At 39.0% G+C, this 13,806-nt stretch overlaps 2 protein-coding genes across 2 annotated transcripts; both read right to left on the bottom strand.

Annotated features, from left to right (window-relative positions):
- Positions 1–115: 115 nt before the first annotated feature.
- Positions 116–4,625, bottom strand: ctsz (cathepsin Z). Its single transcript, XM_068720147.1, has 6 exons — positions 4,386–4,625; positions 3,363–3,526; positions 1,934–2,113; positions 1,698–1,848; positions 1,343–1,505; positions 116–703 (listed from the first exon to the last, which is right to left on the bottom strand). The coding sequence occupies exons 1-6, from the start codon at positions 4,508–4,510 to the stop codon at positions 578–580; spliced, it is 909 nt and encodes a 302-aa protein (XP_068576248.1). The 5' UTR covers positions 4,511–4,625; the 3' UTR covers positions 116–577.
- Positions 4,626–5,580: 955 nt separating this feature from the next.
- Positions 5,581–13,172, bottom strand: npepl1 (aminopeptidase like 1). The gene is made up of 12 exons (XM_068719990.1): positions 12,962–13,172; positions 11,972–12,157; positions 11,588–11,758; positions 11,347–11,436; positions 11,156–11,237; positions 10,420–10,562; positions 8,919–8,996; positions 8,722–8,822; positions 8,463–8,586; positions 7,892–8,068; positions 7,022–7,132; positions 5,581–5,891 (listed from the first exon to the last, which is right to left on the bottom strand). The coding sequence occupies exons 1-12, from the start codon at positions 13,109–13,111 to the stop codon at positions 5,733–5,735; spliced, it is 1,572 nt and encodes a 523-aa protein (XP_068576091.1). The 5' UTR covers positions 13,112–13,172; the 3' UTR covers positions 5,581–5,732.
- Between the last annotated feature and the right edge of the window lie 634 nt (positions 13,173–13,806).

The raw sequence follows: 13,806 nt of genomic DNA, 5'->3' as shown, positions 1-13,806 counted from the left end.
TGTTGAATTTAAAAAAAGTAAACTATATAATCATGTCACCATAGGAAGCTTTGTACATGTTTCTCACCTACAGACGGAGTGATTCATACTCAAATGACAGGCTTTGTGTGGAGCATCATTTTTAAGTGTTGTGTTTATTGGCACAATTTAAAACAACAAAACAAAGATTGCAATTTTTCCAGAATGTCTGCTATTTACTTTTTTTGTTCACACATCAGTTTATATTTGGCTGCCAGTGCATGTAAGGCACACTTTAAAGTTGATTTTCTAACAGGGTGTGGTGCAATACTGTCAACACAATAACACCACACACTGAAGACAGTCAGTGTCACAGCAGTGTAGGACAAATTATAAACTCTTCTTTGGCTGGGTCAGTTTGCATTTAAAAATGTGATCTACAAAAAGCTGAATATTTGCATTGATTCAAGCAGGTCTGATTTGACCCTTTTAATCACAAGTGTAAAAAAATAGATCTCTGAGAAAAATCGTATTCCCTTTTCAACATTTTACAAAGAGAAAGTGTCTCTCTGCCTGAGACCGGAAGACATGAAGAGTGAGCAGTAACACCCTCTGGACTCTACAGGTAGGCCTTGGCGACCACTGGGTCTCCGTACATGCAGTCCTCCTCCACCGCCAGGTTGTATGTGCTTCCACTTCCTCCTTTGTAGGCGCTGGTCACAATCCTGAGCCATCCCTTCTCACCCTGGAGGAATAGGGGAAATGAATCAACGACTACTGTGATGAACGATCAATCGTTGTAATCAATTTTCAAGCCAAAATGCCAAACATTCCCTACATCCAGCTTCTCAATTCACCCTTCTCTATGTCCCGCCCTTCGAATGCAGACCGGCCAATCATAGCAGATTACCTGCCAGCACCGACAACTTTATGGCTCTGCCTAGCAATCGTTTTCAGGCTGGTTTTATGGATAAGTGAACCACTGTTTAATGTTTTAACGAAGGAGATATACGTTTCTGCGTTTAAAAACCTGGGGAGCTAACATGAGCAGAGTATGTTAGCATATCATTAACTAGCTAGTTAAAGTGGCTTCTCTTTGAAATTGCTTTTCTGTTATTTAAAAAAAATTTGATAATATTCATTCAGGGAGTGCAATTAGTGGCAGTGTGGGCTCTATGCATAGATGAATTTGCATGGTTGTCTTTGTTTTATATGTGATCGTAAATTAAATAACTCTGGGTTTTGGGACTGTTAGTTGAACAATAATGAATTTGAAGATGTCACCTCTTAGGGAATTACAATATTATTATTCAGGAAGCATGGTATTTATTTTGACTATAAAGCTGACAGCCATCACTACGTTCTCTGTTTGATAAAGACTTACCCATGGCTCTCCCCAGGAATTGCGTACAATCCAGTATTCATCTCCGTTCTCCACTCCCCATCCTGCCACTGACACAATGTGATTGATGGAAGGCTCCTCCTGATATTCAGAGTAGACACCTCCGGTGTAGGCATCCAGCTTGTCTGTGGCCATAATCCCACAGCTGGAGAAAACAAAACATCACAGATTACTTACTTCCTCTGGGTGAAGGTGACACAATTAGTGAAATCAGAAAGTGTAGAGCTGCTGTGGAATGAAGACGTGGATATATAGGATTCATCAAATGTTCCACAGCAGTCTAACACATAAGTACCAGAGTGGCTGCCTGCTGCTCTACACAAAAAAAGGTGCAAACCTGATTGGCCCTCTAGCATAAATCTCTGCCATCATCTTCTCCCTCCCGCTCACAGCTCCAAAATCTCCCACTTTCCACAGGGTGTAGTTCTTCACAATGTTACACACTCCAAAGGTGGTGCAGGTGCCACATTGATTGAAAGTATTGCATTCTTTAGAGAGGGACACAGAACGTATTACAGAATAAGACATGGTAAGTGATTGTAACCATGACTGTGTGCACTGAAGTCCACGTACTCTGGTCTTTAGCCTGGTAGTTGTTGCAGGTCTCGTCTGGGATCCCGTGTGTGTTGGCGTACTCCCAAACTCCGCTGTGATCTCCTCCGTGACAACTGCCGGCATCACCGCAGTCGATCACATTCTGGACAGACAGATAGGCCGATGGCCACGCTCCATTTCTCTTAATGTTGATGCGATCTGGTGAGAGAGGAAACCCAGAACTTCATTTATTTTTATGTCATTGACAGACTTTACAATGACATTTTTATGGCATACTATATACTATGGCACTTTTCATGACACACTATAGTATGACTTAATGAAATATTTTATGAAGACTTTTTTTTTACGGCATTTATTTCCATAAAATACTATACTTTTACAACATACTTTATGAAGACTTATGGCATACTATACAATATTTAGATATTTCAACATTTAGATAATATACTATACTGTGACTTTATGACGTATCTTACTCTAACTTTTAAATTACATACTAGGATGACTTTTTCATAAAATCTTTTGTTGTACTATACAACGACTATTTTATGGCTTTTTGTGACATTCAATACTATGACTTTTTTTATGACATATACTATAAAAAATGTATGACATACCATATTTTACATACTAAACAACAATTTTTTATGACATACTATACGACGACATTTTGTCTTTTTTAATGACACACTTGTCTATGACTTTTGAAAAAATAAAATGCAACGCTATGACATTTTTCACGACACTTTATATTATGAATTTTTAATGACATCTAGATAATATACTGTACTATAACTTCTTTAATGACATACTATTCATTTGACATTTTCATGACATACTATACTAAGACTATTTCATGGCTTTCTTGTGACATACTAAACTATGATTTTTTATGACATACTTTTACTTTTTTTGGCATTCTATACGACATTTTTATGACACACTATACTATGACTTTTTAATGATATTTATATGATAAATTAATTATTTTTTATGATATACTATTCTATGACATTTGTTATGACTATTTTATGAGTCACTATACGATGACTTTTCCTTTACATTTTTATTGAATACTATACCTTTAGTTGTTTTGTTTTTTACACACTTTACTTTTTATGACACTATACTATGACTTATTCATAACATTGTATGGCATACTCTGACTAATATATGTTATACTACATTTAATTACATTTTCTATGCCATATTTTACAAGTGACTACTTTTTGGCATACTATACTATGACTTATTTTGGCCGGTGCTGAGACATAAAGGCACGTCGACAAGTTAGTTCTCACTTCTGTGCAAAGAGGAAGTGGAACTCCAACCCTAGAAAATAAAATCTGTCTGAACAATCATGTGAGGACCTGCGGTTCTACACTGTCACCAAACCACAATGATTACATGTTTATAAGTCCCCAACAGGAATGCTGATTCTTACCTGCCATAGCACTAGTGCTGCCATGGGCCCAGCAGGAGCCACAGTACTGGGGGATGTGCTGGTTGCGGGTTGTGCTCACAAAGTTGGTGCCATTGATGTTCCTCCAGTCCCAGGATTTGGGCAATTCAGAAATGTTTAAATACTCATGAGGACGAGGAGTGGTCCTGTGGACGGACAAGTGATACATACATTAGTTCTGAAGCAGCAACACTCCAAATGCTGGTTTATTTAAATGATTTAAAAATGCCAAAATATCTTAGGTATAATAAAAGTGAACATTTATGCTTTTAAAAAAAGACATTGCCTTAGTTTCATTATCAAAATAGGTGCAGATACATTGTCATCGACTAATCAATTTAGCCCTAGATGATATTTCATAAACAGATTTTTAAATATATACGTTACTGTACTATACATTAAAAATATAAACATTAAAATCCAAAACTAATCCTGATATTTATCTTGAAAACTTTAGTATTCTTCACCATATGACGCACTGCTTATGTACAAGACTGAATAGCTTTAAAGAAGCATTTACATCATGTTGGGTTATCAATTGCACAAAAAAAACATAATCCATTAGTTAACATTACATGTGATATATTGTACTTTGTATCTTTTTTATTTTTACCAATGCAGTCTTTATGACAATGAGTCAGTGTTGATTGCTGTAGGGAATTTACCTCTTTCCTCAAAGTGTAGTTCACTAAGCCCCGTGATTTATACAGTAATAACGTGATTTAAAGAGAGTAATAACGTGATTTATAGAGTAATAACAAGATAATCCCGACGGTGTAACTATATCGTTCCGTTTGTTTTATTTTACCACAAGTCTTAACAGATACAACAATGTAATTAACGCTAAACCAAAACTCTTTACCTCCAGTTACTTGATCAACTGACGTTAACGGCTATCTACAGCTAACGTTAGCTCGCTCATTCACAAGATAAAATAGACTTTTTCCCGGAGCTAACCAGTTGTTTCTTCATAACCTTATCTTTTAAAAACACACGTTTACTTACTTCAGTCCGAAGTCGTTTCGTTTCGGTGTGCGGACATAACACGGCTGCTTCTGGTTGAAAAACACACCGGCACTCACACCGGACAGCACGACCGAAAACAGGACCAGTAAAGCCGTTGGAGACATCTTTAACACCGAGCAGGCTTTAAACCTTTCTTTACTAAACTAAGTGACGTTAAGCAGAAGAGGAGTGTGTGTTGGTAGCAGAGGCAGCCTGAACACTGACGTTTCTACGGGCGAAGTCAGGGAACATAGTCATGTGACCAGTAAATCACATGTTTTTCAGTGAAGTCACAAGCCCTCAGTGAAGAGGACACACAAAGACAATCTGCCTTGTAAAGGCAATTAAATAAAATATACTTTTGAAAGATTCTTTTCTCCACAAGACATGTTTTTGTTTTTTCATTAATAAAAGGCAAACCCCTCTTTCTAACGTCCATTACCGCCCACACATGGGAGACCAGAATAATGAAAATGGAAAATACAAATAAAATCCAATATAATGCAACATATTGTATCGTTGTCTTGCAATTCATTACAAAGCCACTGCAGTTTGAGTGAACCATCAGTGTCACATTAAGAGTACCGTTAATGTTGCTGCACTGTGGCCCACATCACTGTTCACAACAGTTATTGTGTGATAAGCCATTATAAAGATGTTTTTATCCCCGATAGCACAAATTTCAAACAGTTTAAAACAAACCATAATGGTCATTATGTAGGTGTCCACAATAAAACTCTTAGAATTAGTTAGTTCATTCTTGACCTGGGAAACGGACAAAAAAAAGTCTGAACTTAAGGTCCACTTAATAGTTTTTACCTGAACTTTTAACTGCATCTCTCAGCAGATGTCTCCAAAAAGCTGCTCTGCAGCCCTCAGAGGTCAGATGACACCGTCTTTATTTAAAAAGGACAAGATGATTGTCACAAGGGTGGAATAACATCATACTTGAGCTGGAATCTGTCTACTACTTAAACTTGCAGTCGACATCTTGTATGTGTATTTATTGCTGACAAAGCATATGTGGCTTTGCACGTCAATTACTCATCTGCCACCAATGTGAAACTGTTAAAAGCTGCAGTAAGCACTTCCGTTTGGTCCAGAGATCACACAATCAAACTACACGCAGTGTGAATACAAAGCGCAGTGGATACCAAAAAAGAAAACAAGTTTTTCATAAAAACATAACACCTGGTTCTCTGATGATTGACTTATTTATTCAGTGAGATTTATCAAACACAGGAAGTTGGATCACAGTTTAAAATGTTTAAACTAACTGAATGAGCACTTTCTTCAACAGTCTGGCAGCGGAGCGGTCAGTGTTGGGAAGTAAACCGTTAGTGTGTTCTACACCAGTCTTCGTCTCTTGCAGTCACGCTCCATCTGGTCTTCAGACATGTTGATGGCTGCACCCAGAGGAGACACCTGGTTCAGCATGGAGTCATCTGATGCCTGACCAAACAGGGCCATCAGCAAAGCAACGCCAAACCCTGTGGCACGCTCTCCCTGCACAGACAAAACAACAGGGTCAGATTCAAGCATCATTACTGTAAACTTACCCTAGAGTTATCTTTTAAAGTTATCATTCAGAACGAATGTGACTGAAACATGAGACAATGTTTGTTCTACAACCCAATCCTCAAAAGTGTTACTACAGGGAAGTTGTTCAATCATTTCTGAGACAAAACAATGATCTGTTGATAACAAATATATACTTATATATACACACTCACTTGGGCTTCAGCATAAGTGATGATGAGCCTTTTTTTATGAGCTGCACACAAGTTTACATGAGGTGTAATGAGTAACAGTCACAAAGCAGTCTCGCTGCTTTTCCTTTCTTCAAAAGCAGTGACGAGTTTCATAAAGGAACGAGGAAGTTGGGGTTTCTATATTCATTACTGGCACAGCTGGTTTCTGTACAAACACTCTTTACTTTTGAATACTTTTCTGTACAGAGCAAACATTGTGGATTTTGTCCTGCATCACTTATACATGATACATTAAAAACAGATCATTTGAACGTCAAGTATGAACAGGAGGAAAAATTAGAGCAAGAAAAACTTGTTTTAGTGTTCATGTTGGCACCTGATTATTCTCATCAGACCAACTAGAAACACTGTGGACCTATCCTTTAATGATCTACATGAGTTTTAGTCAAACCAAGATGAGATGTGCATAGCGGTGTTGTTGACAACTTCCTAGCACATTCTGCTGACTCTTCTTTCAGCTTACTGAGTCACAATAGTTAAATTGTAAACTAGTTAAATTGTTAAATTGTGTGTTATACTCCTTAGATGTGTGACAATAAGACTGTGGTGTGTTTGTTAACCTCCACCTTCACAGTGACGCCAAGAACATGCTTATATCCTCAGATCTAACCACCGATTGGTAAAGATTGCACATAAGATGAAATTTATTCATCTTATTTTCCATGTTTTTATGTTCATTCCATGAACATAAGTCTATTTTCCCTTATTGTAAAAGCTTTCTGCTGCATTTCTTGTATGAAATGAGCTATACAACTTATAGTATATAATATTAAGTTATGACCATGATGTGATTTGAGGATAAAAATCAGAGAGCTAACTGATTGCACAATATCCGTCAGAAACACCAAACCCCTGGTTACTCACAGCATGAACAGGAGAGGCGATGTCAACATGGACCCAGACACCCGGCCAATCAAAGCCCAAGTGGGAACCAATAAAGAGGCCAGCACAGGAGCTCTGGGCGTTCTCCCGGTCCTGCAGAAACAAGAAAAGCATGACAACTCAGCAACTCCCCAAAATAAATTATAACATCAGTCCTTAAACAAATATTCTACTTGAAATACTTCGTAATCTATATACTAGCCTTTATTGCTGTTGTCAAGCATTTCTCAACAAGCATAAACATGTAAACATGAAGAAAAAAAATATTTTAATCTGCCCCTTCCAGTCTCTCATCCACCTCTGTGGTTTTACACAAGCACAGCCCATTAGCTTGACTATTAGCGAATTGTTTCAAGCAACTGTAAACTATTCTGATGAGTCACCTCTTTTATTGTGAAGGGTGGAACGGAAGGAATGAAGCAGTGATGTGTGCTGTTGACAAGGTTGGAGTAATAAAGTTGTTGCTGTCTAAATGCAGACTAAAAGGAGCCTTCATGTTAGTATTACCATCATAAAGAATAGATGCAATGTAACCCTCAGCTACACAAGTTGAAACAAAAGCTGTCTATATGTCGTAGTCTAGCTTAGTTTGCACACATATCTTAAAATGATTGTAAATGTATCACCCCTCTACCAGTGGTACCTGCAGACAGTGATTCAAAAGGGGAGGATGACAGAGGACAGAAACTCATCGATATCTGTGTTCTTCATACAATATTGTGATGTTATCAAGTTTATTTATCGCAAGTCATGTTGTGATATTCAACAATATCGCAAATTGCAAATTTTCCTCATATCGAGCAGGCCTCGTTTAAGCATTTGGTTTTGATGAACTTGTAGTTTGTCACTTACTGCCACAGAGTTCTTCATGTCAGCCATGGCCGAGGTGAACTCGCTGAAGTGCAGCTCAGGGCAGTAGACCAGAGGGTGAGCCAGATCTCCACTGCTGCGGCCGGCGCGCACACACGCAACCTCCCACTGCTCATTGTTGGTCATCACTGCTGCGTGGTACTTCCCTGTGGAGATCCCCTGGACAACAGGAACAAAAAGATTTTATAGATACAGAGACGATACCTGTTAGAAGGCTACATTTGTAGTTGGTTCTGGTCCCTTCAGGGGCTGTGTTGATAAAAAATAAAATAAAATTCTGCCAATGTTTTTGAGTCTATATCTTACAACAGTCTGTAAGTGGCTGTCACCCATATTACATTACATTACAGTCATTTAGCAGATGCTTTTATCCAAAGCGACTTACAATTCAGTATCCATCTATACACTGTAGGCACAGCTACGAGAGCAATTTTGGGGCAAAGTGTCTTGCTCAAGGACACAATGACATGAGACTAGCAGGAGCCGGGGCTTGAACTACCGACCCCTGGATTGAAAGGCGACCCTGCTCTCCACTTAGCCACGGTCAACCCACCTGTGCCCCCGTCAGTGTGGCCATGTCCAGAATAATATCAGCTGACAGGTCTTTGCTGGCGTAGACCACCCCATCAGCTAGCACCAGCCGGCCCTCTGCATCAGTGTTGTTGATCTCCACAGTCCTTGAGAATACAAAACATACAAATGATGAATGTTTTTTATACCACTGCCCACATTCATTCCTGTTGATTTAGCAGCATCATCATCATCATCATCATCATCATCATCATCATCATCATCATCAAAGAGAGCCTCACTTTCCAGAGTAGAGAGTGTGGATATCATCAGGCCGTGTGGCTGTGGGCCCAACTGAATTCTCTGCTAGGCAGAACACAGCATGGAGGTTGTCCTTAAAGCCCTGTGGAGCAAACGGAGGAGGGAGTCTGATTAAAACAGCTCTCTTCTGCAGAAAATCAGAGGTGGAAGCTGCTGAGGGACAACCCAAAAGGCTCACCTGTTTAATAGTAGCACTGAAAGCTCCCAAAATGGCCGCAGCTCCACCACAGTCTCTCTTCATCCCTGGCATTGAGGTCTAGATAAAAAAAAATGTAAAAAATAAAAATACACATTTACATGTGATGGAAGGTAATTTCATCTTTGATGTGACTCCAGTGCTCTAGCATGCATTGATCGGGACTCTGGTAACGTTACCGAGTAAACAACCAGATCCATGTTGAAAATGACAGGAGGAGAGCTGGTAAAGGGGCTAATGGACAACAAACGAAGGTTCTGTTCAGTTAAAATGAGTATTGGGCAAGGGTAAATTATAATGTTATCATGATGTGTTCACATGTGATCCCATAAAATGTAGTGTTAGTGAGAAACTTATATAAATGGAGTTGTATGAAGGAGACGTTTTCAAAGCAACATAAATAGATATTAGAGTGGGTACTACAACCTGTTTACACAATCACCTTATAATACATCATTAAATCTACTCATGACAAGATTCGTTTTAATCAATGAAAATATAATCTATTTCCTTATCATTTGAATTGTGTACCTTTATGAAAAAAACACTATAAATTACTTTAACAAAGTAAAAGGATGACATTTAGAATTTTTGATGGTTTACACAGACTTCAGTGATTAAAATGTTTGGGACGTGGCAAAAAAAGTCTGGAGCATGTAAACCAGCTGCTATAATCAACCATCAAAGGGATCTGTATCTGCCAAAATGGATCATTAATGATCGGCAATTAATATCAGCGGAAAAAAAGAAGAAGTTAGATTTGCTCCCTTTTTTCTTTTGTGCTGATCAGATTTGTGATACGATCCGAACCGAACCTCCGAAACTACTGGTTTGTAAACCTTGTCCGTGCAGAATAAGTGAGCGCTACCTTTCAATTTGCACAACACCTGCATGCAATGGTAACTACGTGTTAAAAGATTACTGAGAATAGGCTTAAAGATTAACAGATCAGGGGTGTCACAACGTGCATGTTCGATGATCACCAATACAACTGCAGAGTTCAGTCTGAAAGGTGTAAAGTGAACGGCCAAAACATCTTGTGGAGCTGGCCATGTTGTGGTACTGCCGGTGAACATGGAAGATGTTGTGTGGTTTAAGCCGTAAAAAATATAGAATCACAATGAACATCAAATTGAGAGGTACAACAACAAACTTTGGAGCACAGTTTAAAAAAGAGACAAAATGCAGCATACAAGTACAATAAATTGATTTAAATGTGTATGAATGTGCTTTACTACTTGATATCTCCTAAATTGCAAACCTTAATTAAGACACTAGTCACAAGCAATTCTCACATATCTGCAGTCAAAATCAAATGTTATTTTAGTTGCATGCAGTGAGCTAAAACATAAGAATGATCTGCAGATTTAATTGAAATAAATAATTACTGCAGTGATTTTACCAAGACATTAGCATGACAAAACCTTTTTTTTTTTTTTAATGATGCACAATAGTTACCATCACTTCGCCAGAGGAAACATACCTTTCCCTTGATGCTGAGTCCTCCAGTGTCGTACACGATGCCCTTGCCCACCCATGCAATGGTTTGGGTTGCACCCTCTGGTTTGTGGCTCAGGACTGCTAATGCAGGAGGATGCTCTGCCGCCTTGCCAACTCCATAAATACCTGACGGAGTACAGAGAAAAAAAAACAGATAAATAACCCTAACTACCAATGATCAATGTTAGGATTTGTCATCTCTTGAATGTTTATGGACATACATGCTTATTGCTCTACAAAAAGGCCTTTGGTTTTCCCAATATTTAATATAAGTATTTTACAAATAATTTTAATATCTAGGATAAAGTTACACTGTCTTTAACTAAGATGTCGAGGCAAAGTGTAATAAAATCACAGTGAGTTAGGATTTAAGACTGGATCTATGCAAAGATAATTAATGTCTATGTTCACTACACTTGTATTGATTGCTGAAGATAAATTGCCAGAATAAAGTAATAAATAAATTTGTGTATTTAGGTACAAAATATTGACTTTTTAGGTTAATAGTTGCACAATTGAAGCCATCTAGTCACAGTAGCAAGCACCTCACCGGAAAATACACATTTTGAGCAACATACTTGTCTTTAAGTCGGCATTTGACAACAATTTTTTATTTTATTTTAGTAAAAAAGGTGATATACAGCAAATCGGAATCAGTTATTATCAAGGCGAGTTGTCAAAATATTCAGACATAAGGGAGACTTCTACAGACACACTACCTCCAAATCCTCTTTGTTTCAGCTCCTCTCCACGAATGATCACTGGAGTTATTCCAAGTTCACTTCCCACAGCCTTGATCTCCTGAAACAGCAATGATAGTCTGTGACAGGGGGCTGCAGCAAAAATAACTGGAACCATGTGACTGTAGTAAATTCAAAAACATTCACAAAAGAGAAATAGTTTCACTTACAGCTAGGAAGTGATCTGTATTCATCTCATTGCATGGCGTGTCCACAATCCGAGCTGCCATCCGCACTCCATGAGCAGCGTTGGCGAGACACTGAACAAAAGAAAAGCTTTCAGCTATGGCAGACTGCAGCTAACATGAACCACAGATGTTTAAAAACATGCTATTTCTAAGTAGCGTCTTAAAAGGCCCTGAAAAATTGTTTTAAAAAGGAAAATGAAGACAAAAATGTATAAACGCAGACCTCAAGTTCCGCGACACCAAGAGAACTGCTCTCTTGCCCGACAATCACAATCTCCACAGCGACGTGTTTCTTCTCAACCCTGCGAGAAGATGAAGAGCGGCGAGAGAAGATGGGGAAAGCTCTGGCTATGGCACAGGACGACGCGAACACTTCTGAACGCTCACACACCATCTGGAGATGAAAGAAACACTCATATCAGCCAGTTGGTCACACAAGACGTCCTTCCACTTGATGACCCAGATTTAAGTGCCATAGGACTCCCAGAAGGAGTCATAGAAGGGATGGTATCCCCATCTCTTCTGCCGCTAGAAGTGCTCCTGAAGGAGGTGTAATAGAAAATTAAATCCGCCCCACATCTATTCACTATTATGTTACAATACTGACCACAATGCAGCGGTTGTTCCCTCCAGGAAGGCAGGAACGGACCAGACGGGACACAAAGTGGGCAGAAGACTGGCTGTTGTGCCTGCTGACCCGTGAAGGAAGAGCGGCCACCACAGCATGGTTGAGGTACAGAGGGCAGCTGTCCGTGGGGTTTGGGTTCAAAGCACCGAGAGCGGCCTGCCAGATCTGAGAAAACATGAAACAAAACTGACATTTTAGATTCACTATGGAGCAGAGCAGAAATACTTGTTTCAATTGACAGAAAATTCAACTGCTTTAACCGATTTGTTTGCATCTCAAATGTGTGGATTTGCTGATGGAATGCGAGTGGACAATGTGACAAGTTTTAAAACTTAGATTCTTTCAAGGTTCACAGACAGTGTCTTAATTACCGGCTTAAGTATGGCAAAGACCTTTGACCATCATGGGAAGAACAATGATGTTGGTTAATCATTGTCAGAGGATATTGAGAAGCTCTTTCCTTGACCTCACAGACTCAATTCTCTCGTTACAGACTGACTGCCATCTTTGCACAACCATCTCTTGAGGACTTTGCACGACCCTCTACAGCACACTGCTTACAGCTGTATATAGGCATAGTCTGATTAACCTTAATGAACAAGTTAGGGTAAGTTACATGAACAGGATGCCACACAGTTTACGCTAATAGCCAAACAATCCTGACAATAATTATCTTAACGCCAGGAAACGGATAATTCAAACCTCAGTCACCAAATGTTTAAAAAAAAAGTAACGTTACATTGCGCCGTGAGAAGCTAAACAATTGCTATTGGTTAAGTACCAGTTAAGATATTACAATTTATATAGCTGGAGCTACTTTACGTGAGCCAGCTAGCTAACGTTAATGGTGTTCAAGTGTCGTTAACGTTAAATTAATGTAGCTAACGCTAGTGGTGTTAGCATGCGCTCACTTGTGTTAGCATAGCGCTAACATTAGCTGTCACTAAACAACAGTTTTCTAAACGTTACCTCTTTGCTAACGACCGGCTGCAGTTTTCCTTTGATTTGGCTCCATGCGACTGTCTGCAGGTTGGTCTGCTGTCCGATGATCAGGACAGGACGACTCTGCGGCTCGGAGTCACCGGCAGAAGCCTTAAACTCCAGCACCAGGTTCGCCATCTTTGACACTAGCCAGACAGATGGCTAGCTGTTTGTATTAGACGGGCCACTATCGTCCACTGGCGGAGCCCGAACCGGCGACGGCAACCGAGAGGGGACAAGGCGGTTTGACTTATAGAGGCTGTAAGTAATCAGCGATCTTTATCGTCCCCTATCGGCGACCAGCAGAAACTACACAATACATATTTTCTCCTTTCTCGAAAATATTTGTAATAACGTTACCTCATTAAAATAAAATTAAAAAAAAAATTCTATCACGCTTGGTTCTGTCTTACTGACTGAATTCAATATGAATACAACTGTATGAAATTATACTCCAATCATGGCTGTTATAAAGTATCCTACTACTTCCTCTAACTCTTGGTGCACATTTAACATGATGTGGAGTAACAGGGGTCCCAAACAATCAAGTGTGACATTCTCTGCTAATGTTTAATTTATTGTAATAATACGATATATTACTCCAAAACTTCTCGTTGGAATACATATTAATTCAAGCAAATATTAAAACTCTAAACATAAAGTGTCCAAACGGGGACATTCCTCTAGTTATTTTAATTGTAGCCATAAACTTTTGCCGTTTTTCATATTTGTACCTTACAAATGTATTCAACAACTCAGTTGTTGAATACATTTGACAATCATCAAAGTGGTTTCTTTGTTTACATGCCCTGTAAGCTGGTTTGTTGTGTTAC

The sequence above is a fragment of the Cebidichthys violaceus genome, unplaced genomic scaffold (assembly GCF_023349555.1).
Source record: "Cebidichthys violaceus isolate CVI_PGR_0920_01 unplaced genomic scaffold, fCebVio1.0.p SCAF_25, whole genome shotgun sequence".
NCBI classification, from domain to species: Eukaryota; Metazoa; Chordata; class Actinopteri; order Perciformes; family Stichaeidae; genus Cebidichthys; species Cebidichthys violaceus.
The sequence above is the reverse complement of the archived record's forward strand: the minus strand, read 5'-3'. Positions and strand labels throughout refer to the sequence as shown.